The sequence below is a fragment of the Stegostoma tigrinum genome, chromosome 9, assembly GCF_030684315.1.
Source record: "Stegostoma tigrinum isolate sSteTig4 chromosome 9, sSteTig4.hap1, whole genome shotgun sequence".
Lineage (NCBI taxonomy): Eukaryota > Metazoa > Chordata > Chondrichthyes > Orectolobiformes > Stegostomatidae > Stegostoma > Stegostoma tigrinum.
The window spans coordinates 80,581,454-80,605,335 of record NC_081362.1 but is presented as its reverse complement, the minus strand read 5'-3'; the positions used below and the strand labels follow the sequence as shown (position 1 = coordinate 80,605,335).

The 23,882-nt window shown below is 40.0% G+C and overlaps 1 protein-coding gene across 9 annotated transcripts in view; it reads right to left on the bottom strand.

Moving 5' to 3' along the window:
* birc6 (baculoviral IAP repeat containing 6) overlaps positions 1 to 23,882 on the bottom strand; it is a 231,075-nt gene that overhangs the window by 144,062 nt on the left and 63,131 nt on the right. For 6 of the 9 annotated variants that reach the window (XM_048536940.2, XM_048536945.2, XM_048536946.2 and 3 more), the window contains exons 13-23: positions 23,025 to 23,185; positions 19,255 to 19,377; positions 17,804 to 17,938; positions 16,722 to 16,906; positions 16,479 to 16,615; positions 15,326 to 15,487; positions 14,162 to 14,293; positions 10,962 to 11,059; positions 8,211 to 8,358; positions 5,811 to 5,944; positions 2,432 to 2,566 (exon numbers count right to left, since the gene is read on the bottom strand). In XM_048536940.2, coding sequence (XP_048392897.1) covers positions 2,432 to 2,566; positions 5,811 to 5,944; positions 8,211 to 8,358; positions 10,962 to 11,059; positions 14,162 to 14,293; positions 15,326 to 15,487; positions 16,479 to 16,615; positions 16,722 to 16,906; positions 17,804 to 17,938; positions 19,255 to 19,377; positions 23,025 to 23,185 — 1,550 coding nt within the window. The remainder of the gene's footprint in view (positions 1 to 2,431; positions 2,567 to 5,810; positions 5,945 to 8,210; positions 8,359 to 10,961; positions 11,060 to 14,161; positions 14,294 to 15,325; positions 15,488 to 16,478; positions 16,616 to 16,721; positions 16,907 to 17,803; positions 17,939 to 19,254; positions 19,378 to 23,024; positions 23,186 to 23,882) is intronic. The other 3 variants (XM_048536942.2, XM_048536941.2, XM_048536943.2) reach the window with 3 other exon arrangements.

Genomic DNA, 23,882 nt, shown 5'->3' with positions numbered 1-23,882 from the left:
CTTGCACAATTACAACGTTTAAAAGGCATCTGGGTTGGTACATAAACAGGAAGGGTTTGAGGGAGAGATAATGGGAACTGCAAATGGTGGAGAATCCAAGATAATAAAATGTGAGGCTGGATGAACACAGCAGGCCAAGCAGCATCTCAGGAGCACAAGAGCTGACGTTTCGGGCCTAGACACTTCATCAGAGCTAATGAAGGGTCTGAAGAAGGGTCTAGGCCCGAAACGTCAGCTTTTGTGCTCCTGAGATGCTGCTTGGCCTGCCGTGTTCATCCAGCCTCACATTTTATTATCCAGGGTTTGAGAGAGATATCGGCCAAATGCTGGCAAATGGGACCAGATTAATTTAGGATGCCTGATTAATATGGATGAAATGGACCAAAGGGTCTGTTTCCATACTGTACATCCGTAATGACTATGACACTATACCTCAGGTATTGACAGCCAGGGCCAGGTCTTAAGGAGTGTAGGGGAGTAGAGGGATACTTAAGAGGGAAGTCAGCACAGCAAAAAGGAGATACGAGATAGTTTAGCAGATAAGGTTAAAGAGAATCTACAGAGATTCTAGAAGTATACTACGGGCAAGGGCTAATAGGGAGAAAACAGGGCTCCTTAAAGATCAACAAAGCCATGTATGTGTGGAACCACATGAGACAGGTGAGTTACTAAAATATTTTGCGTCAGTATTTACTGTGGAGAAAGACATCGAAGTTAGGGAATTTGGGACAAATAAATATTAATGTCTTGAAAACAGTCTACATTACAAAAGGCGTGGTGCTGGAGGTCTTAAAATGCATCAAGTTAAATAAATCCATGTATCTGATTATGTATGAGGACATTGTAGGAAGTTAGGGAAGAAACTGTCGGGCCCCTGGCAGAGATATCCACATCATTTACAGCAACAGGTAAGGTGCAGAGGACTGGTTTCTGCCTTTATTTAAGGAAGGCTGCAAGGAAAAGCCAGGGAACTACAGACCACTGAGTTTGATATCAGCAAAGGCTAAGTTGTTGGAGAAGATTCTGACAGACAGGGTTTACCAATTAGGGATAGTCGGCATGGCCTGGTTTGTGGAAAATAGTGTCTCACAAACTTGACTGAGTTTTTTTTGAAGATGTAACCAAGAGGATAGATGAAGGCAAAACAGCAGACGTTGTCTACATGGACTTGAGCAAGGCCTTTGCCAAAGTTCCATATGGTTGATTGGTTAGTAAAATTAGATCACATGGGATCGAAGGGGAGCTTGCCAATTGGATACAAAATTGACTTGAACACAGGAGACAGAGGAAGGTGGTAGACAGTCGTTTTTTGGACTGGAGGTCTGTAACCAGTGGTGTTCCACAGTACTGGGTCCACTGTTGCTTTCATTTATATAAAGGATTTCAATATTAAAGGAAGCATGGATAATAAGTTTGCGGATGACATCAAAATTGGTGGCATGATGGACAGGGAAGGAGGTAATCTGTGAATACAACAGGACCTTGATCAGCTGGGCTAATGGGCCAAGGAGTGGCAGATGAAGCTTAATTTAGATAAATGCAAGGTGTTGCATTTTGGTGAGATAAACAAGGGCAGGACTAATACAATTAATAATAGAGTTCCAGGGAGTACGTCGAACAGAGACCTAGGGGCTCAAGTACATAGTTCCTTGAAAATGGCAACACAGGCAAACAGGGAAGGCATTTGGCATATTTGCCCCATTGGTCCGATTTCCATACAGGAGTTAGGGCATCGTCTTGCAGCTGCACTGGACATTGGTGAAGCCACCTTTGGAGTACTGCATATAGTCTTGGTTGCCCTTAAGAAGTAAAGATGTAATTACATTAGAAAGGATGCAGTTAAGATTTACAAGGATGTTACTGGGACTGGGAGTTATAAGGAGAGGCTGGACAGCCAGGCACTTTTTTCCAAATTAGTGGCCAAAGGAGGTGGTTGAGGGATGACCATATACAGGTGTATAAAATCCTAACAGGCACAGATAAGATGAATAGCAAAGGTCTTTTCCTTAAGGTAGAGGAGCTCAAAACTAGGAGGCTTAACATTAAGTTGAGTGGGGAAAGATTTAGAAGGCATCTGACAGCAACAGTTTCAGAGAGTGGTGCATACATGGAATGAGCTGCCAAAGGAAGTGATGGAGGCAGTTACAGTTACAACAAAAACGACATTTAGACAGGAACATGAACAGGAAAGGTTTAGAGGAGTATGGGATAACTAGTCCAGCTTGGGAAACCTATTAGGCATGGACAAGTCGGGTCTGTATGACTATACGCTACATGGGAAGGTAACAGTTAGCAACTACATATGCATTTTGGCGATTTCCATTTGGCAGCATGGTGAGCTGAATCCAGGACATTTGGTCGCATGGAATAGGGGGTCAGGTTCCATAGAAAAGAGCATTACCTCTTCATCATTTAGAATTTCTCAACTTACTTGCATCATCTCTCTCCACTCTTGTGCCATCACTCGTTGAAATGCAACTGAAGTGCAGAGGTTCCACTTCCAGGAGCCCAGTAAGAGCTGTGAAACTGCCTTCTGCTGCAGCACAATTGCTCATCTTTCCATTCCCTGCAGAACAACATATATTTACAATCAGGTATTTTCCTAACATTTAATACACATATAAGAGCCAAAAAGGAAAGATTTGGAAAAGGTGTAACGCCAGTTCCGAAACATTCAAAACCAGAATATCTAGTATGACTAGAAGGTTTTACAGTATGAAATGATAACTATAGCTTCAAGAAGAAAAACTGGCATTTCCATTAATCAAATAAATAGTCTCAGAACTTGAAATCAAAGCTTAACCTCTACAAAGTCAGGTTCAATTTCTAAACGGTGCATAGACATGGAAATTTCAATACGAAATTCACTGAATGGAGCAGAACTTAAAAGTGACATGTCAGTAAACTTTAGCCATCTTTTGAATCTATATAGACAAGTTGATGGTTTAAAATTACAGAATTTATCCTTTCCATCTACAAAATTATCTCAACGTGAGACTAGATGCATGATGTTGTTGGTAATTTGCTGAATGTAACTAACATGAGTTATGCAAAATGATTGATGTTATGCATGAACAACTAAGGATCACACAAATTATAGAAAGATATCACAAAATTACAGGTTGAAGCATTTCTGTAAAGTACTTGCGATGCTGATACTATGAATCTGCTCTGTTTGTACACCACATAATACAGAAACTCCATTCTGATCTCCTACAGCCAGCAAGCCTGCATCATAGATAAACTGACATACATGCCACTGATGCTTTTGGAACAACAAGTAAATCACTATTCAGGTGCTATGAGAAAGTCCTCCTGAATGCTGCAGCACTAACTTACTTGGCTGGATTAGGAAAGCAGCAACAGGATCATATTAAGGTGGCAATAAACCACAGAAGGCTAAATAAAAAATCTTAAGTTAGCAGGTTGTACTATAAACAAAAAACTCATCTGTAAGTTTTCTTTAAACTACCAATTGTAAATATCAACAACGAAAGCAAAAATTGCTGGGAAAAACTCAGCAAGTCTGGCAGCATGTGTGGAGACAAAGGAGAGTTAATGTTTCAGGTCCTGATGATGCCAGTCTTGCTGAGCTCTTCCAACAATTTCTGTTTCTGCTCGATTTCCAGCATCCACATTGTAGAAGCGTAGCCTTCGACTGGGGACAAAGACTGAGGAGGCAGGCAGAGTTCAGGCAAGTGGAAGATGTTTATTCAAGCAAAAATTGCTAATGCAGGGAGAGGGCTAAAGTATCTTCCCTGAATCTGGCCTTGACGTGAGAACTCAATTACTCCATTACTCTTTCGCTCAGATTAGAAGTGAGCTCAATGACACACACTACTTTACAGCGAAATACAGCATTTTATAAATTTTCTGTTTCAATAATCAAATACAGCGCTTTCACTGTCCTTCCCCCTTAATCCATACACCCAATCCCATGGAAACCCTATTCGATGAGGGGTATTCCTATGGATAGCCCTAGCATTCATTATCTTATGGCATTTACCAGGCATTGTAATCTCTAGGCCTTGGGATCTTTCTATGCATCCTATTCATCACATTCAGAAGTAACTGGCTATACTCGTTTGAATCTGTCTTAGCATTGTTTATCTTTAAGGACAGTTTGAATTCTGTTATTCATTGTATTCCAATGTGCTACCTTTATCAAATTCAGTTACTCCTCTGATATTTCCCACTGTCCTAATTATACATGTCAAAATACAAAAGACGGTTAGTTTTAAATAACTGCTATAAGGCTAATTTCGATTACAAAGTTAGTTATAAAATGTAAAGTGGTACTGCTACTTATACTGTTAGCTTTGTAATTAATGGGTTGTGAACAATCTATCTTGCCCAGGGCATAAGATAAGGCGTTTTCTAAGGCTAATTAACTTTAACATCCAAGTTTAATTTTTTTTCCTCTAATGCTTATATTACAGATCATAGAATCTCTACAGTGTGGAAACAAGTCTAACTGACCCCCACAGAATCCCACCTAGGCCCAACCCCCATAACCCACCTAACCTATACATCCCTGAACACTAGGGGAATTTACCATGGCCAATCCACCTAGCCTGCACATCTTTGGACTGTGGGAGGAAACTGGAATACCCAATGAAATCACACGCAGATATGGAGAGAATGTGCAAACTCCAGACAGACAGTTGTCCGAGGGTGCAATTGAATCCAGGTTCCTGGCGCTGTGAGGCTGCAGTGTTAACCATTGTGCCACTGTGCTGCCCCAAGGAAACAGCAGGGAACTTTGGTAAAATATATATCAATCCTTTATGTTGAAAACTACTTCTATAATTATCTGAAGAATCTTTAACTAGAATCTATTTCTTAATATTGTCAGTAACTTCAAAGAAACAACCACTTACTACGAAATAACTTCAGCTGTTATCATTGCAGCTGCTTAGGGAATTAATCTGGCTGGTTCATGAGCTGAGACTCACACCTGGTGTTATTCATTTGCTTTCACTTATGAGTCTAGGATTAATAAATTGTCTGTTTTTAGGCATTCTCTTATCAAAACTGTCTCGGATGGTTGGTGATAAGGCTCTTTTACTGACCTTGGACTAGCCTTGTTCAAAAGGTACCATTTTGTTTCACTTAAATGTTAGAGTAGGCTATTCCATTTTGTGTTAATCTTGTTGAAGATTTTGTCTGTTTCAAACATGGGCCGCTTTGATGTAAGCAGGTACAGGTCACTTTCTATGGACAGGTACAGGTCACCCCTGCACATATTTTTTTTCATTTAGTAAATATCAACTTCATTCATAACATCACTCAGAACTGTTTTGCAAAGCACATGCACAAGAAGCTTACTTATGGTGATCAGTTTGGACAGCAAATGCATTGGCATTGATTACATCCAATTATTCACCGAATAAAGATTGGACAATTTGATTTTCTTCCTGGCCCACGCAGAATGGAGAGACCATCATCATCATGTGGGAAAGCCTCAATAGGCCAGCTGATCTTTACCTTCCCGTCAATTTCACGGGTTCACAATCATCACCAAATAAATCAGAGTGTGTATTTGGTCTCAATTCCATCAGGTAAGCAGGCTGACAGAAGAGTGTAGTGAACTGAAGCTTGCCTGTACATCTCCACATGCATTTTATATCAGTAAACAAGATATTATTGTGCTCATCTCTTTCCTCAAACATCACAACTTCAAGACAACATCAGCTTTATCCAGATTAAAAAATGATTCGGGAAATGACTAATCAGCACAATTCAGGACGAGTGTTTCCACTGGATTCAAATTTATTGGCTTCAGCAGACAACATAATTTGAACTCTTACCTGATAGTACATCAGAAAGATCTATTTCATCAGATTGCACACACGTGCTGCTATTATAGGCATTTTTGCAGGATGAACCACCCATCTCTAAATCGAACAGAACTGGATCAAAGGGTGAGCTGTACAAACCATATCTGAAAATTCAAAACCACATGAGTACCAAATATGATAAACTAGAAGGGAAAGAAAATGAAAACAGAAATATCTACCAAAATTAGTGATTAAAAAGCAAATTGCTAGAAAAAAAGGCATGCTGCTGAAGCTGTTCATAGCCTCACGATGCTGAATATGTAAAAAGTTGAAAGTTTCAGCTATTATACATCAGGTAATTCTAAATAAATGACAATTGTTAATTAAACTTATAAAAACACAAAAAATTCCATGAAAAATAAGAGCTCTAAAAAAAACACAGGCTAGGCAGAAGATCAAAAATATATTATAGTAATAATTTCAAGTTTACCAAAGCTAATCCTAAAACACATTTTAAAATGCTTTGAAAAAATCCAGAATATTACTTGAAAGCCAGTTTTACTTCCTCCTCAATTTTTAAAAATATTATTTTGGGGAAAGTTGCTTATCCATAACTGCCCAATACGAAGCCAGTGGTGATTTGTTTTCTTGAACCACTGTAGTCTGGCAAAACAACCCCAAATTAGGGGCAGAGACAGTTGGAACTGCCGATGCTGGAGAATCCAAGACAACACAACACGGTGTGAAGCTGGATGAACACAGCGGGCCAAGCAGCAGAGGAGCAGGAAAGTTTGACGTTTCGGGCCTAGACCCTTTTTCAGAAATGAATTAAAGAATCCCCAGATTAGGGTGTTCAGGAAATTTTTACTCGGTGGCAGTGAAGGGACTGTAATATAATTCCAAGCAGAGGCTGCATATCACTTGAAGAGGAACTTGGAGGTGACGGCATGCTCCACCACCAATTGCTCTTGTCCTTTGGATAGCACAGGTCACTAATTTGGAAAGTGCTGTTAAAGGGACTTTGGTGAGATGAGATACTGCATTGCATCTTACGTTTAGTACACAATGCCACCACTAGCTTAATTTGCGGGATGGGATGCTGATCAATCAAGCTACTCTTTCCTGAGTTACAAATATTTCTTCTCTTTCTAAATCAACCTGTTCAGAGCCATTATATACCACTGAAGCAGGTGGGACTTGAATGCAGGGCTCCCACTGCAAAGGGAGGGACACTACCACTATGCCACAAGTGGGCCCCTCCTGCACCAAGCTTCTAGAATATTGGAGTCATATTGATCCAGGAGAACATAGAACATAGAACATAGAACAGTACAGCACAGAACAGGCCCTTCAGCCCACAATGTTGTGCCGACCATTGATCCTCATGGATGCACCCTCAAATTTCTGTGACCATATGCATGTCCAGCAGTCTCTTAAATGACCCCAATGACCTTGCTTCCACAACTGCTGCTGGCAACGCATTCCATGCTCTCACAACTCTCTGCGTAAAGAACCTGCCTCTGACATCCCCTCTATACTTTCCACCAACCAGCTTAAAACTATGACCCCTCGTGCTAGCCATTTCTGCCCTGGGAAATAGTCTCTGGCTATCGACTCTATCTATGCCTCTCATTATCTTGTATACCTCAATTAGGTCCCCTCTCCTCCTCCTTTTCTCCAATGAAAAGAGACCGAGCTCAGTCAACCTCTCTTCATAAGATAAGCCCTCCAGTCCAGGCAGCATCCTGGTAAACCTCCTCTGAACCCTCTCCAAAGCATCCACATCTTTCCTATAATAGGGCGCCCAGAACTGGACGCAGTATTCCAAGTGCGGTCTAACCAAAGTTTTATAGAGCTGCAACAAGATCTCACGACTCTTAAACTCAATCCCCCTGTTAATGAAAGCCAAAACACCATATGCTTTCTTAACAACCCTGTCCACTTGGGTGGCCATTTTAAGGGATCTATGTATCTGCACACCAAGATCCCTCTGTTCCTCCACGCTGCCAAGAATCCTATCCTTAATCCTGTACTCAGTTTTCAAATTCGACCTTCCAAAATGCATCACCTCGCATTTATCCAGGTTGAACTCCATCTGCCACCTCTCAGCCCATCTCTGCATCCTGTCAATGTCCCGCTGCAGCCTACAACAGCCCTCTACACTGTCAACGACACCTCGTGGGAAGAATAATCTTGCAATTTATTCCCTGCAGCACTGCCCTAACAAACTTAACTCTCAGACTAAGTTTTTATTTAACCTCTCTCAGGATTAGCTTTATCCAATTAAAAATTTTAGTTTTTGTTCAGTGGAAAGAAAAATTAGACGAGTGTAAATTGTCTTGTGTCAGCAAACTTGTATTTATCATTTCATATAGAATTACCTCCAGATTTGTGACCAATTGCTTTTGCTGTTATATTATTTTCACTAACCTGGTCTGAAGTAAAGCTTCAAGAGGTGTGAGCCGGTCCTGAAGCTGTTTGGAAACAGCAGTAAGAAGAGATGCACAAACTGTACTGCATCCAGCCAGGTCTTCCTCCTTAACATAGTTCAGCAGTACAAAGTACCAGAACACAGAACCTGTGTTAAAAAGAAATGAAATTACTTCCAAAGCTACAGCATGTTTCTGTTGAAATTGAACAACTAATTGGAGGAGTGAATGGAATGTTTTTGTGCTGTATATTCTAATTCTACATGGTGTGTTCATTCAGGATCTGACCATGACGTATCATTTCAGCACTACTGCATTTCAATCTGTGCTTAATAAAACAGTTCAAATTGCAAACTGAGTGGAGAACTCCAGGGTACATCACACAGATTCTTGGGCTTTTGTGGCACAATGATAATGATCCTGGTCTGGAACAGAAGGCTAAAATTCAAGTCCCACCTCAGTCAGAAATGTCTCAACATATCTGAACAGGTTGATTCAAAATACTTGAGCCACAGATTCTGTGAGGGTGCGATGTAGCAGGTGATATTAATTTAAGAACACTGTTGGTGTACATGACCCCAACTTCCAAACAAGAATGAATACTGCAAGGGACACAAAATAATGCATCATACAGAGACCCTTAAATCAGACTCAGCATGCAATTTGTATCAAAAGTGCATTTAATTTGGAACATAGAACATTAAATTGAAAGCTTTGAGCATTTACCAAAACCTACTTAAACTAGATTGCAGGCATAATTATCCAAGCCAAAAGTATTTAGGTAGCATGAGAAGTTACTTGGCAGATACACAAATCCTGACAATACAAGGGAGCAGAAGACCATACCAGGGGTTTCACACCAAACATAATATACATACAACCAAAATACAAATAGTAGAATAAACAGTATTATGCTGAATGCTGAAATAACTCCATAGTGAAGTATCCCACAGATTATATGTCAAATTAACTCAATTGTGACAGAGAGGAAATAGCCAAACCCCTCTGATAAGTAAACTAAAACACAAATCCCAATCTGTTATGACAGGAGTAAGGGGTTCCCCTCTAATAATTTCCCCCCTTGAAACATCCAGAGAAGCTCGCCATTCCCTTGTAATCTATTAAAAGAGTGGTTAGAAGAAAAAAAACCCTGATGTCCACTTCAGAAGTGACAAGAAACAATTAATTTATTTAACCCAAAAATGAACAAATTAAAAGAATTACTAAGAAACCAACAATTCCACCTTAGACTACTAACTACTTCCTTAAATATCCTAAATTCTACTGGAATAGTGTTCAAATAAATACAAGCCCCACTTAATAAACCCAATTAATAAGAGAACAATGAATTATAACTTAATTTCCCCAAGTTCACACAGACTGTCTTCTGGAATATTCCTATCTGCGCTCTCATCACAAACGCCTTTCTTCTGCTAATTCTGAGGTCAGGCATGTTTTATCTCTACAATTTCTTCAGTGAGGACTTTGAGCTGAAATACTGTGGTACCTTTGATTAATTGGATCAGGTTTTCGAGAGCTGAATGGTGTTAACTCTGGCAGATGGCTCTCCTTCGATTTTCAAATAAACAATTTCTTAAATACCACCAATGATGCAAAAAATTCTCACAATATTATTAGATTCAGGCTGCCAACACAATCAGTTTTAAATTTGTTAGGTTTTTAGTTTCTAACGGCTTGGTTTAAATTGATTGGCTAAATTTGAACTTGTCGTCAAAACATCAAAACAAGTTTGAGGTTTTGCCTTTCACCTGCCTTTCTGCTACAAATGTTTCCATTTCAAACATTTTCTGTAATTGCATCTTGCAGTTACTCTGAGGCCTACATTTTAAAAAATTTCTACACATAAATGCTTTTAAGCGGCTACTGCGCTGATTTTTGCTACTGTCATTTTTAACTGACAAATTCTAATTTACTGTCTTCCAATTCATAAACACTTCGCAACACCATTAACTGTAAAAGTTCTATATTTCATCATCCAAATAATTACAATCCTCCAAAAATACTCGACATTCAGATGTTTAGTCAGTATTAGTACTGATGAAGGGAAGAGGTCAATGAATATTACTAAAATAGATGGTGGGCTGATATATCTATTAGTCATTACAAATGATTAAAGGATTACTCCAGTGTATGTAACCAGGTCTTCCCAGATCTACCCAAGTACCCACTCTGCCGTATAATCAAAGCTCTTCGTAGATATTTGATGCCTCCCCCTGCTACCCAAATAGACAGCATCCTAAGCAGAAAACTGGGTGATGGTGACAAGGATAATTTTACAGCACAAAACGGCATTGATATTCCTTGGTTCCCACAGGGGACTCTGATTAATCTCTACATAGACAGAACAAAGTTAGCACGAAAATCAAAACCACAGAACAGCGGTTATTCCAGCTTTGGGCTTTTCTGCACCCACGTACTATACATTACAAGTTTACAGTATAAGCACTTCTACAGTAACAGCTGACATGGCAAAGATCTGCACAAATGCGGCATTCCTTTTGATAAGTAAAGCAAAAGCAAAGAAACTTTGGACAACACCCCATAAGCTTTTACAGGCAATGGCAGCAAGCTTAGAGGGAATGGAAGAGTTATTTTACATCATATGAATAAGCAGAACATGAAATAGTAACGAATGAAATTGTAAAATAAATCTATTGAGTGCAAAAGCAGGCTATTTTTTCACGTAGAATTATCTCTACATTATTGTCAGATGGAATACAATTTGACCTACCACCAGTTGCTGCTGCAGGTAAGTAAGGCAAATTATCAAGTAAAGCTTTCAACAGAGCACCTCCAAATCCCAACTGACTCGCATCGGTTTTCCCATTACTAGAAAAAAAGAGAAAATGTTTATTCTTAGTTTAAAAGAAATAGCATAATAATAGATCCAAATTATCAATGCCCCGCTCTCATTTCCAATAGGAAATACAAAAAGCAGAGGTGTTGAGCTGGTATTTTGTGCCTATCTTCACTATGGAAGGCACATAACACACCATGAATACTTGAAAATTGAGGGGTGAAATGAGATGGGGGAAAAACGATACTGACAAAATGATTAGAGCTAAAGGTTGACAACACCCCTAAGATTGGTGGTTTCATCCTAAAGTCTTAATAAAAAGTAATTTCAGAGACAGTAGATGCATTAGTTGTGGTCTTTTAAAATTCACTGATTTCTGCAGAGGCCCCAGCTGATTGAAATATTGTTAATGTGACATTTTATTCAAGAAAGGAGGGAGACACAAAGCAACAATCTCTAGGCCTGCATTATTTAGAAGAGAATAGCAGAATGTTTAGAGAACTAAAAGTCAGGCAGAACCAATATGATTTTAATCTAAGTAAAATCTTGTTTGAATAATTTATTAAGATATTTTTGAGGAAGTAATTAGTAATGTGGATATATCTGTAGAGGTGCATTCTTGGATTTATTCTAAAGGTATTCAATCAGGGGCCACAGAGGTTATCACATAAATAAGAGCTCATGGTGTTGGTGATAACATTTATGTAGAAAGATGAGTGGATTTCTATGAGTCAGTAAGAGCAATGGATTATTTTCAGATTGGCAAGGTGCCACCAGCAGAGTGCCACAGGAATCAGTGCAGGGGCTTCAATTACAATTTACGTGAATGGCTTGAATGAAATGACTGAATGCGTCATCAGCTCTAGTTGTCATTCAAAGTTAGGGAGAAAAGCAAGTTCTGAAAGAGGACTAACGAGTCTGCAAAGGGATATTGGTAAGTTAAATGGGTGGACAAAAGTATGGCAGATGGAGTCCAATGTGGGAAAACGTTAACTTGACCACTTTGGCAGGAAGAATAGAAAAACAGATCTCATCCAAATGGGAACAGACTGCAGAACTCTACAGCACAGAGGGATAGAAGCGATCTGACACACGAATCCTAAAAAATTAGTATGCAGGTACAGCAAGTGATTGGGCAAGAAAATGGAATGCTGGCATTCATACTAAGGGAGATCGAGTATAAAAATATCGAAGTGGTGCTGTCGCTCTACAAGGCATTGGTTAGAACCCATCTGGAATTTCTGAAAGTTGTTATTGCAGAAGGATATATTGAACTGGAAGCAACCAGGAAAGGTTCGCTCAGCTTATTCTTGGATTGAAGGTATTATCATGTGAAGAAAGGTGGATAGTTGGGGATTAATCAATTTTAAATTTAAAAGAATGATAGGAGTCCTTACTGAGGTCTATTAGATTCTGAGCAGACTTGACAGGGAGGATGCTTGGTGCACAAATCTGGAACTAGGGACACAGTTTAAAAATTAGAGGTCTCCCATGCAATAGAGGTAAGAAGGATTTTTTATCTCACAGAACATAGAACATAGAACAGTACAGCACAGAACAGGCCCTTCAGCCCACAATGTTGTGCCGACCATTGATCCTCATGTATGCACCCTCAAATTTCTGTGACCATATACATGTCCAGCAGTCTCTTAAATGACCCCAATGACCTTGCTTCCACAACTGCTGCTGGCAACGCATTCCATGCTCTCACAACTCTCTGCGCAAAGAACCCGCCTCTGACATCCCCTCTATACTTTCCACCAACCAGCTTAAAACTATGACCCCTCGTGCTAGCCATTTCTGCCCTGGGAAATAGTCTCTGGCTATCAACTCTATCTATGCCTCTCATTATCTTGTATACCTCAATTAGGTCCCCTCTCCTCCTCCTTTTCTCCAATGAAAAGAGACCGAGCTCAGTCAACCTCTCTTCATAAGATAAGCCCTCCAGTCCAGGCAGCATCCTGGTAAACCTCCTCTGAACCCTCTCCAAAGCATCCACATCTTTCCTATAATAGGGCAACCAGAACTGGACGCAGTATTCCAAGTGCGGTCTAACCAAAGTTTTATAGAGCTGCAACAAGATCTTACGACTCTTAAACTCAATCCCCCTGTTAATGAAAGCCAAAACACCATATGCTTTCTTAACAACCCTGTCCACTTGGGTGGCCATTTTAAGGGATCTATGTATCTGCACACCAAGATCCCTCTGTTCCTCCACGCTGCCAAGAATCCTATCCTTAACCCTGTACTCAGCTTTCAAATTCGACCTTCCAAAATGCATCACCTCGCATTTATCCAGGTTGAACTCCATCTGCCACCTCTCAGCCCATCTCTGCATCCTGTCAATGTCCCGCTGCAGCCTACAACAGCCCTCTACACTGTCAACGACACCTCCGACCTTTGTGTCGTCTGCAAACTTGCTGACCCATCCTTCAATCCCCTCATCCAAGTCATTAATAAAAATTACAAACAGTAGAGGCCCAAGGACAGAGCCCTGTGGAACCCCACTCACCACTGACTTCCAGGCAGAATATTTTCCTTCTACTACCACTCGCTGTCTTCTGTTGGCCAGCCAATTCTGTATCCAAGCAGCTAAGTTCTCCTGTATCCCATTCCTCCTGACCTTCTGAATGAGCCTACCATGGGGAACCTTATCAAATGCCTTACTGAAGTCCATATACACCACATCCACAGCTCGACCCTCATCAACTTTTCTAGTCACATCCTCAAAAAACTCGATAAGGTTTGTAAGGCATGACCTACCCCTCACAAAGCCGTGTTGACTGTAATTTGGAATTTTCTTCAGCAAAAGAACAGTGCAACAATATTCAGGGCTGAGTTAAATAGATTTCTAACTGATTCCAAAGAGTTATGAACAGAACAGTATAACTGTGTAAGAGATAACACTGTTCACAGTCTGAAAGCGGACTTGAGGCCACAATCCAATCAACCATGATCTTATCAAACAGCAGAAGGGGTTTGAGGGGCTGAATGGCCTACTCCTTTCCTCGCTCTTCTGTTATGTTCAATATATTAACAATAAATTGAGGGTTACCACTTATTGCAGTATGGATATAGAAGTCATATTTCTTTTTTGAAAAATTGTAAAATAGTTATTTCAGAGCCTTTCTCACCTTATGCAAAGCGCGAGGAACCGAGCACATTTATGAGCTATACTTCGACCAGCTTCAAAGAAACAAACTCGCACAATGCTGGAGAGTCGTTTCTTGGTTTGTGTGTGCAGACTTTCTTTCCCATCTCTGAAACTGCAATTGGACAATTCATCAAATACAAACACAACCATGGATCATAATATCAAATGTTATAGGTTTCTACTTGCAAAATAAGAATCATGGGCTCAAAATGTTAAAAAGGATTATAAACTAAACATCATAACTATGCAAGAGGCCATATTTCTTTTAGGACTATGGGCTGAAAATGAGAAAAATGGACAGTGCTTCAAAAAGAGAATACAAAGATTTGTTTGCAATTTTGGAAACGCAAGTGAAGAAGAAATAATGTTACTGCTTAGAAACACTGTCCAAATATGCAGCACAGGCAGGTGCACACAAGAGTATGCACATACATGGAAAGGAGAGAGCACGAGGCGAGCAGTACAGTGTGCAGACAAGCACAAGTGTTGGTGAGGGCGGGCGGGGGGAGGGGGCAATTCTTTCAACTGGCACCAGTTGCTATGGGTTCAGAAGCCCAGCACAGCAACAACCTTTAGGTTCAGCCAACTGTAGTTTAAAACTGCTTGTGAGGGGTCAAAGATGTTGCACCATCAACACCCTTTTCACTCAGTCTGAAAGAGTCATCTTTAATTCTGTTTCTGTTTCCACAGATGCTGCCAGACCGGAGTCTCTCGTTTGACTACTTTTCTTCCTTCCACTCAAAAATATGGAGTCCGTGCATAAGCCAGAGAGAACTGTAGCAGGGTAAAGTTGAATTCTGAAACATTTGAAATCCAGTTCTTTTATTGTTCTGGTTAAAGTTAAGAATTGTACAATAAAAAGTCTTTTTTAAATTGTTACTGAAGTAACCTAGAGTGATTTGCTTTCATCCTTGGAAAATTAGGATTCATGGTAGTTTCATGAAATCTTAACATTTGTCAGACGACAGGGACAGTGGGACTTGATTTCCAACATATTACCCAAGTCATTCATGACAGTTGGAATTCAAATCAATTATATGCATTACATTAGAAACAAAAGTTACTGTTTACATCTTAGTACTGTTGAAGCATTGCAAAATTTACACAAGCGCCAGTTTACACACTGCTGTACACTGTATCCTACCTGCACAGTCCATTTGCATGGACTCCTGCCAACCAGCAGAGAATATCTAACACAAGACTCTGAGCATGTTCCGTGACGGGACCATCATCTGATATTTTGCACAGTGTATTAAGCAGCTTTTCATGGAATTCCGAGAACTGTAACATGGCACATCGCTGCATCCTAAAAGGCAAAGCCACTGATTAGCCTAAGAAACCACACAACAAAAACAGAAGCAGCTTTTTATTGAATTAATTTGGTCACACATTTCTTTTTAAACTAATAAAGCGTACACAATACACATTTCCTGATTTGAGTGGGAATAAAAAACAAACTACTTCCACACATTTCACATATTACAGTGAAAGTAGAAATATACTAAAGCTTTTCCTCACTGTTTGTTTCACGTCCAATCACTGCCCTCCAGTAGAATCACCTCCAAACAGTAAATTACATGTCAAATATCCACGCCAAAAAAATAAATAGCAAAGTCGACAAGTGCAGGCAAAAATCGCACACCTGCAATACTTTTACCCACTTACAATGAGCTCCGCTCTTAAGAATTTCATCGTTTGCAGGGGTTCTCAGGAACAGTATCCTCATGGTTATGGAGAAATAGCTGCAAACGGCTACTTTTTTGTCAATGGAGACAAATACCATTTTGCACCAATGTGGGACATGCAACATATGCGTTATTAAACTAACAGAAAAGGTTATCAAAAAGTTAATATCTCAGCTCCAAAACAAGGGATCAAAAACTGTAAGATGCACAACTCTTGTAAAATTGTACAAGAGATCAAATGGTCCTAAAATGAAAACATTTGACGTTGCAGGATTTCCCAAAACATCAGAAGACCATGGCCACCACAAATTTCAACTGGTGGTTCAAAGGTTAAACTGAAAACATCCATCACATTATTTAATGTGCCATATCTACTCAGTGATATTCAATCAAGTTATTACAGAGCCAGATTTTTTTTAATGCTCATTTTAAGTAAGCGCATCCATCTGAAAGGCTCAACTTCTACTCCATTTCCTTAAGTTTTCATCCTATAATTAAGTAACCTGGTTATCTGTTGCAATGATGGGGAATTAAGCAGGAAAAGATCAAGAAAGAACACAAGAATGAACTTTCAAAATCCATTCAAAAAGCCAAAAAAAATCCAAAAACTACCTTTCCTTCGGGATGCAAGTTTTCTTGAACCTACGAATAGTAACTGAAACTTCTTGCAGCAGATCACAGCCTCTCAGATTGTCAGGTTTCTTAGAGGAATTCCCAGACTCTGATGTTTTTGAGGTAGATGGCTTTTCCTGTTAATGAAAAATATTTGTTTACAAATTCACCAACAAAGAAGGGGAAATTAATTTTCATATATCAAAACCTACACGTTCAAACTTGTTTTCTTCTCTATAGTACCTTTCCTGCTGTAACTTTAGCAAGCAATGAAGCAAGAGAGTGACTCTTGCTGTTCTGTGGTTTCAAGGTTTGCATTCTCATGACTGGCCTTACTCCACTGCCATTAGAATTCTCTTCGTTTGCCTTCTCATTAGTTGATCTGATGTGAACTAGAAACGACCGATATTTGCCACCAGCCATGCCTGCTGAGAAAGCAAAAATGAAGAACGTTGAGTTTAATTTGGGTAAGCACAAATATAACCCACTCCACAGTTATAGGATATGTTTTAATTGTACAAAGTTTTATTATTTGGTATCAATGGTATGAGAACAAAAAAAAAAGACAGAAAGGGAAGCAGTGAAGTGGATATTTTCAAATCTGTCTGCTCTAACAAAGTGGGGAAAATTTCAACTAATGCCAATTACTCATTTTTGAAAGCATGTCAAATTATTATATTAAAAACACAATACATTCATGGCTTTATAAATTCTAGACTTCACAACTAATTAACCTTTAAAAGCAAATGACGCAGAGATTTTCTGGTCAAATAGACAAGGAGTCAAAGAAAATGATATCACACTTGGATTCCCAAGCAAACTTATTGAGATCCTTAAAAAATATCTATTGTTGGTCATTGTCAGTTACAACTGTCCTTTTATTCTGGGCTAAATGTTATTTGGCACATATCAGTTGCATGTGTCATAGTAGGTATGATTCCAACCAGCAGAGTTTTCCCCAATCCCACTGATCCAATCACTGCCAGCATAAAACTTTCTTCCAAACATATACCATTCTTCTGTCATGTACTTAGTGAGTCTGTCTTGGCAGTCGGGCAGAACCTACCCAGCGACAATACCATTACGCCAGATAATCAAACGTTAAAGTCAAAACTGGTTCAACAGGCTCCAAATAACTCCATTAACAATACAACAGAATTCAAAATCAAATTTGACATTTAAATGAGGACCAATTTCATGGCAAATTATATGCAATTAACATTGTCATCACATCTCCCCAGAAGTTAATCTCAGTCTGATCAATTCATTTAATACAACACCATTTAAAAGATGGTGCAGTTGCAACTAATCCAGCTTGATCTTACCTTTAATTAGTTTAGGACTAGTTAGTGTCAGCATCCCAGCATGTCCTGAAAGATCCAGGCCACTTGCCAACCATACAGGTCCACATAATATATCTTCCTTGTGTTCCTCCAGAAACTGACAAAGTCTGGGACCTTCTTGGTACACAGAATGGAGAGAAAAATGTGGTCATACACCTTTGTACTGTAGTACTTCGACATAATTCTTGCACAATGAACGGTTTACACTAAGATGAAAATAAACAGAATGGAAACCCCATTAAATGAAAGTCTAATCAGTGGGATCGTTTAACATCTAAGTGAACCCACAAATTATCCTCGAGAATTTGCACAACTGTATCGCATAGCCTTCAACTATTTTCCAAACTTCAGGCAATGAATTAGTTATAGCATTGCTATGAAAAGTGATTCAGTACTCAGAATCAATTAACACAACTTTATCACCTGCAGAAACAGAATTGCCAGGACTTTGAAGCATGGGGAGCAAGAAGTCTGCTTTCAATTCAGTTCTGCTTCTATAGAGTATTCACAAACAAAAGGAGCAAAATAAGTAGACTAATCAGCATGGACAGCTCTTGGAGGAACAGAACACAAGTCTACTTCCAGTTATGGGATAATGCACGCTTTGGACATGGAAACAAGAGGACTAAATATGGTTATGATTTATGCTGGGGAAGTAAAATTCTTTAATCTCATTCTTGCGCCTGGATAACAATTTATTCAAGCAATCTCAAATAGTTTTTTCTTAAATTAATAAGAAACCCTATTTCATTGCCAGACTTCTTCCTGAAAGTGAACTGTGCTTTTGTCACTGAAATGTAACTGCTTATCGAAATTAAAAAATTAACAGTTACCAAATGGGCAGCACGGCACCAGGGAACCAGGTTCAATTCTAGCCTCAGGCAACTGACTGCGTGAAGTTTGCATGTTGTGACTCTAAAACTGGTGTTGTGCTGTTGAACCCACACTAAACGTCAACATATATTTAATCACTTTCCCCAGAAGGCATTTACAAGGTTTGCCACCATTTACTCAAAACTAAAGCAATGATTGAAATTCAAGCTAATCTATTTTCTTGAATAATTAGTAGCATTGCCCTTTCAGGACAATTTAAAACAAAAATATCATCTGCACATAAATTATCCATATGATCAGTGGCAGGCATTAAACTTCAAATCAGCTTCTATTTTTCTCCTCCTACAAATTAAAATGACAAATGCATGCAAAAAGGTGCTATAAAATGCAAACATTCATGTTCATGTTCTATCCAAAGATCTATTTGATGTCAATGTTACACTCAAGAAATACAGACTTGCACAAAACTTCATGTTAATACCAGTTGCAAGCATCTAGACAATTGGTCTTTCAAATCAAGTTTTATTTTGCTACTGATATCAGCACTATATATGAAATTAAAGTGTGGGATTTCTCCAAAATGTTACATTTTAGCTAACCTTGAGATTCATCCACATCCATGTCTTCACTTAAATCAGCAAGATCAGATCGCCCATTTCTCTCCACCTCCGCATGAGAAGCTGGAGATAAAGGAAACAAGATCTGCTTGTCCACCGCAGACTCTGCAAGAAGATGCAAGGAATAAAAGAATTTATTTGTTAAAATTTATATCAAGCCTTTCATAACATTATGGCAACCCAAAGTATTTTTCAGCCAATTTAGACTGGTTGTCACACCACAGATGAAGGGACCTGAAGGAGGAAGGGAATGGGTCACCACCAAGTAGTCCAAGAGAATCAGGCAGGTAAGTTCAGCAGTGCCTCGGGGTCTTGTTCACAAACTGGTATTCCATTTTGGAGGCTGGTTCTTCCAGGGAGTGCACACTGGCACCACAAACAGCCTGTCTGCACAGGATGGGGAGGGTGAGAGTAATACTGCATGCTATAAACAGGGGAACACACAGGTGCTACTGTGGCCATCAATCTGACTCCAGGATAGTGTTTTGACTCCCTGGTGCTGATGTCACTGAACGGCTACAGGGTATCCTGAAGGGGTGAATGATAAAGCAGAGGTCACAGTACATGGTGGTACCAAGATATAGGTAGAAAGAGGGATGAGGTCTTGTATCAAGAATTCAGGGAGCAAGGCAGTAGACTAAAAAGCAAAGATAGGAGGAACTGCCGATGCTGCAGAATCTGAGATAACAAGGTGTAGAGCTGGATGAACACAGCAGGACAAGCAGGAAAGCTGACGTTTCGGATCGAGACTCTTTTTCAGAAATGGGGGAGGGGAAGGGGATTCTGAAATAAATAGGGAGAGGGGGGAGGCAAGTAGAAGATGGATAAAGAAGATAGGTGGAGAGGAGACAGGCAGGTCAAAGAGGCAGGGATAGAGCCAGTAAAGGTGAATGTAGGTGGGGAGTTAGGGAGGAGATAGGTTGGTCCAGGGAGGACGGGCAGGTCAAGGTGGCGGGATGAGATTCGTGGGTAGAAGATGGGTGTGGGGCTTGAGGTGGGAGGAGGGACAAGTTAGAGAGGCGGGGATGAGTTAGGCTGGTTTCGGGATGCGGTCAGGGTAGGGGAGATTTTGAAGCTTGTGAAGTCCACATTGATACCCTTGGGCCGCAGGGTTCCCAAGCAAAATAGGAGATGCTGGTCCTGCAGCTTTCAGGTGGCATCATTGTGGTAATGCAGAAGGTCCAGGATGGACATGTCATCCAAGGAGTGGGAGGAGGAATTGAAATGGTTCGCAACTGGGAGGTGTAGTTGTTTGTTGTGAACCGAGCGTAGGTGTTCCACAAAGCGGTCGCCAAGCCTTTGCTTGGTTTCCTGATGTAGAGGAGGCCACAACTGGGAACAGCAGATACAGTATACCATATTAGCAGATCTGCAGGTGAACATGTGTTTGATGTGCATGGTCTTCTTAGGGCCTGGGATGGGGGTGAGAAGAGGTGTACCACCTGCTGCGGTTGCAGGGAAAAGTGCCGGGGGTGACGGGGAGTACGGAGCGGACAAGGGAGTCATGGAGAGAGTGGACCCTCCGGAAAGCAGATAAGGGTGGGCAAGGAAAAATGTCTTTGGTAGTGGAGTCAGATTGCAGACTAAAAAGCAGGACCTCTTGAGTCATAATCTCTGGATTTCTCCCATTGCCACGTGCTATCAAGCAAAAAAATAGGTTAATACTGCAGGTGAACATGTGGCTTACAAATTGGTGTAGGAAGGAGGAATTTAGATTCGTGGATCACCCAGGCCATTTCCGTGGAACAAAACAGGACAGTCTACACTCTAACCAAAGCAGGACTAACATTCTTGTGGGTTGGTTTGCTAGTGCTGCTGGGAGGAGTTTCAATTAATTCAGCATGAGAGGAAACACAGACTGTTTGAATAAGGGCACAGCATCGTACAGTAAAACAATCATGCCAGAGTAAGTACAGCCGTAGTAATTCTCAGTGGAATAAGGGCAGGCCGCATGGCCTTTAATGTCAGGGTAACAAAGTGAAATGGATGAGCTAAGGGCAGTGATTGACACATGGAAGTGAGATACAGTAGCCACAGAGACATGATTGAGGGAGGGGCAGGATCGGCAACACAACATTCAGTTAAGACAGAGGAAGGTTAAGAGAGGAAGAGGCATTGCATTATTTGTTAGGTATCAGTTACTGCAGTAACAAAAGATGATACAACTTGGAAGGGACATCGAATGAAGCTTTGTGGGTAGAGTTTAGGAATAAAAAAGGGGCAGCCATGTTGCTAATGCTTATTATAGACACCCAGAGAGTCTACAGGAAACTGGGAGCAAATTGTGCAAATTCAAGGTGGTCAGTAAAAAACAAGGGTTATTAAAGTAGGCAATGGATTTCAACAAAGCCTTTGAGAAGGTCCCACATAGAAGACTTATGAAAAAGTAGTAATTTGACAAGAAATTAGAAAATGAACAATATGACACTAGGAAGTTCTGTGGAACAAAGGGCCCTTGGCATGTTCACAGATATCGGAAGGCAGAAGGGCATATTAATAGGGTAGTGAAAAAGATATGTGGGACACTTGCCTTTATCAACCGAGGCATAGATTATAAAAGCAGGGAAGTCATGTTGGAGGTCTATAGGGCTTTGGTGAGACCACACCTAGAGCACTGTGTACATTTCTGTTTGCCATATTACAGAAGGATGTGATTGAACTGGAGGGGATGCAGAGGAGGTTCACCAGGATGCTGCCTGTGATGAAAAACTGAAGTTATAAGAAAGGTTGGATAGGCTTGGATTATTTTTGCTGGAGCAGAGAAGACAGAAGCAACCTAATTGAGCTGTACAAGGTTATGAGGGATAGAGACAGATTGGATAAGGAGCAGCTGTTCCCCTTAGTTGAAGGGTCAATCATGTGGAAACATAGATTCAAGGTGAGGGGCAGGAGGTTTAGGGGATGTGGGGAAAATTTTCATCCAGAAGGTAGTGATGGTCTGGAATCAGATGCCTGAGAAGGTGGTAGCAGTATGTTGCCTCATATCCTTTATGGAGTACCTGGATGTGCACTAGGCATGTCATAACATTCAAGGCTATGGGCCAAATGCTGGTAAATGGGATTAAGTTGAAGGTCAGGTGTTTCTCAAGCATTGGTGCAGATTTGATTGGCCAAAGCGCCTCTTCTGCACTGGATGATTCTGTGATTCAATTACCGTACTTTTTGAATCAACTTTTGTTCTGTAGGAAACAGCTGCCAATTTTCAAACAGCAAGCTCCCACAACCAGCAACGTTGTAATAATAGGATAATTCACAAAGGGGTAAGTATTGACGCAACACCAGGAGAGCTCCCATGGAGCTTCTTTAGAAGAATACTGTGGAATCCTTTAAATTCACCTGACAAGAGAGGTAGGGCGTCAGTTGTCAACGTCCCATAAAAAAGACTGTACCAGTAATAGGACAGCGTTCCCTCACCCCTGCACCACAGCAGCAGTAGCAGTATAAACTTTTGTGCTCAAGTCTCTACAGTGAGGGTTCCTTCTACAGAATCAAGACTAACAATTACTACTTAGTGACTACAGCAAAGGTTAATGTACTTCAAATACTCGCTACTCAAAGTATTATCATCCCAATAACACACTAACTTGTAGGTTAATAACAGAAACAATAAAGGAATAATGCAAGTTAAAATTTTAAGCCTTTTCAATTCACTCCCCCAAGTAAATAACTCATTAAGGGTGTTAAGTACCCACATATTCCAACAAAATAAAAATCACATTGCAAAAACACACAAAAATAGAAGAGATCCTTACCATTAACTTTACCTAAACCAGGTGCCTTGTTCTTCAATAAAGTAACTTGAATCTGCGGAATGTTTGTGATGTTTGAATTCAAGACAAATTTGAAGTCCACATGTCCAACCATGCAGGCTTTGGGCAACACCAGCTCAAAGACATGTTCCTCCCAGCTGGTACTATTAAGACAAAAGTTGTGCAGATGTGTGTGAATAGAGTTTTTGCGTAGAAAACTACATTTCCCAAATGCTGATATTCCAGAAGCTGAAACAAATTAAGTTATGCAAATATAAAACACTGCCAATTTTATGCTACATCTCAAAGCTCTAATTATCAAAAAACAAACTGGTGAGGCAGTTTAGAAAATAATGTTCCAGTGAACATGAATAAAAACAATGGACTTTTATTTAGCTTTAACACAAATAGAATGGGAAAATGGGAATTCAACATTAAATACAGGTTGAGTGCCTTCTGAACTCCTTCCATATGAATATTCACTTTCTAATAAATCTCTGCTGCTCCAGTTTTGAATCCTTCAAAACCTGAAGTAAGCTAATATAGACCAGTGTGTAAAGTAGAAACTTAAAACTTCTCCCTCAGAGCTTCCTATTCAATATGTCTAAAATCAAGGTTTACATAAAACAGCATTCATCTACATGCACTGTAAACAGCCCCACAGAGTGCCTGCAACTGAATTAAAGGTTTGGTCTGTTGATTGGCTTAAACACTGAATGATCCAAGCCATGTCATCATTTGAGGGAAATGATATCAAATAGGTGGCGAGAACTTGCACGAAGATAATCAGCCAGCAGGAATAGCTTGCCAAAGATTAAACCATTGTGTGCTGTGACCAAATGGTAAAAAATTAACAATTAA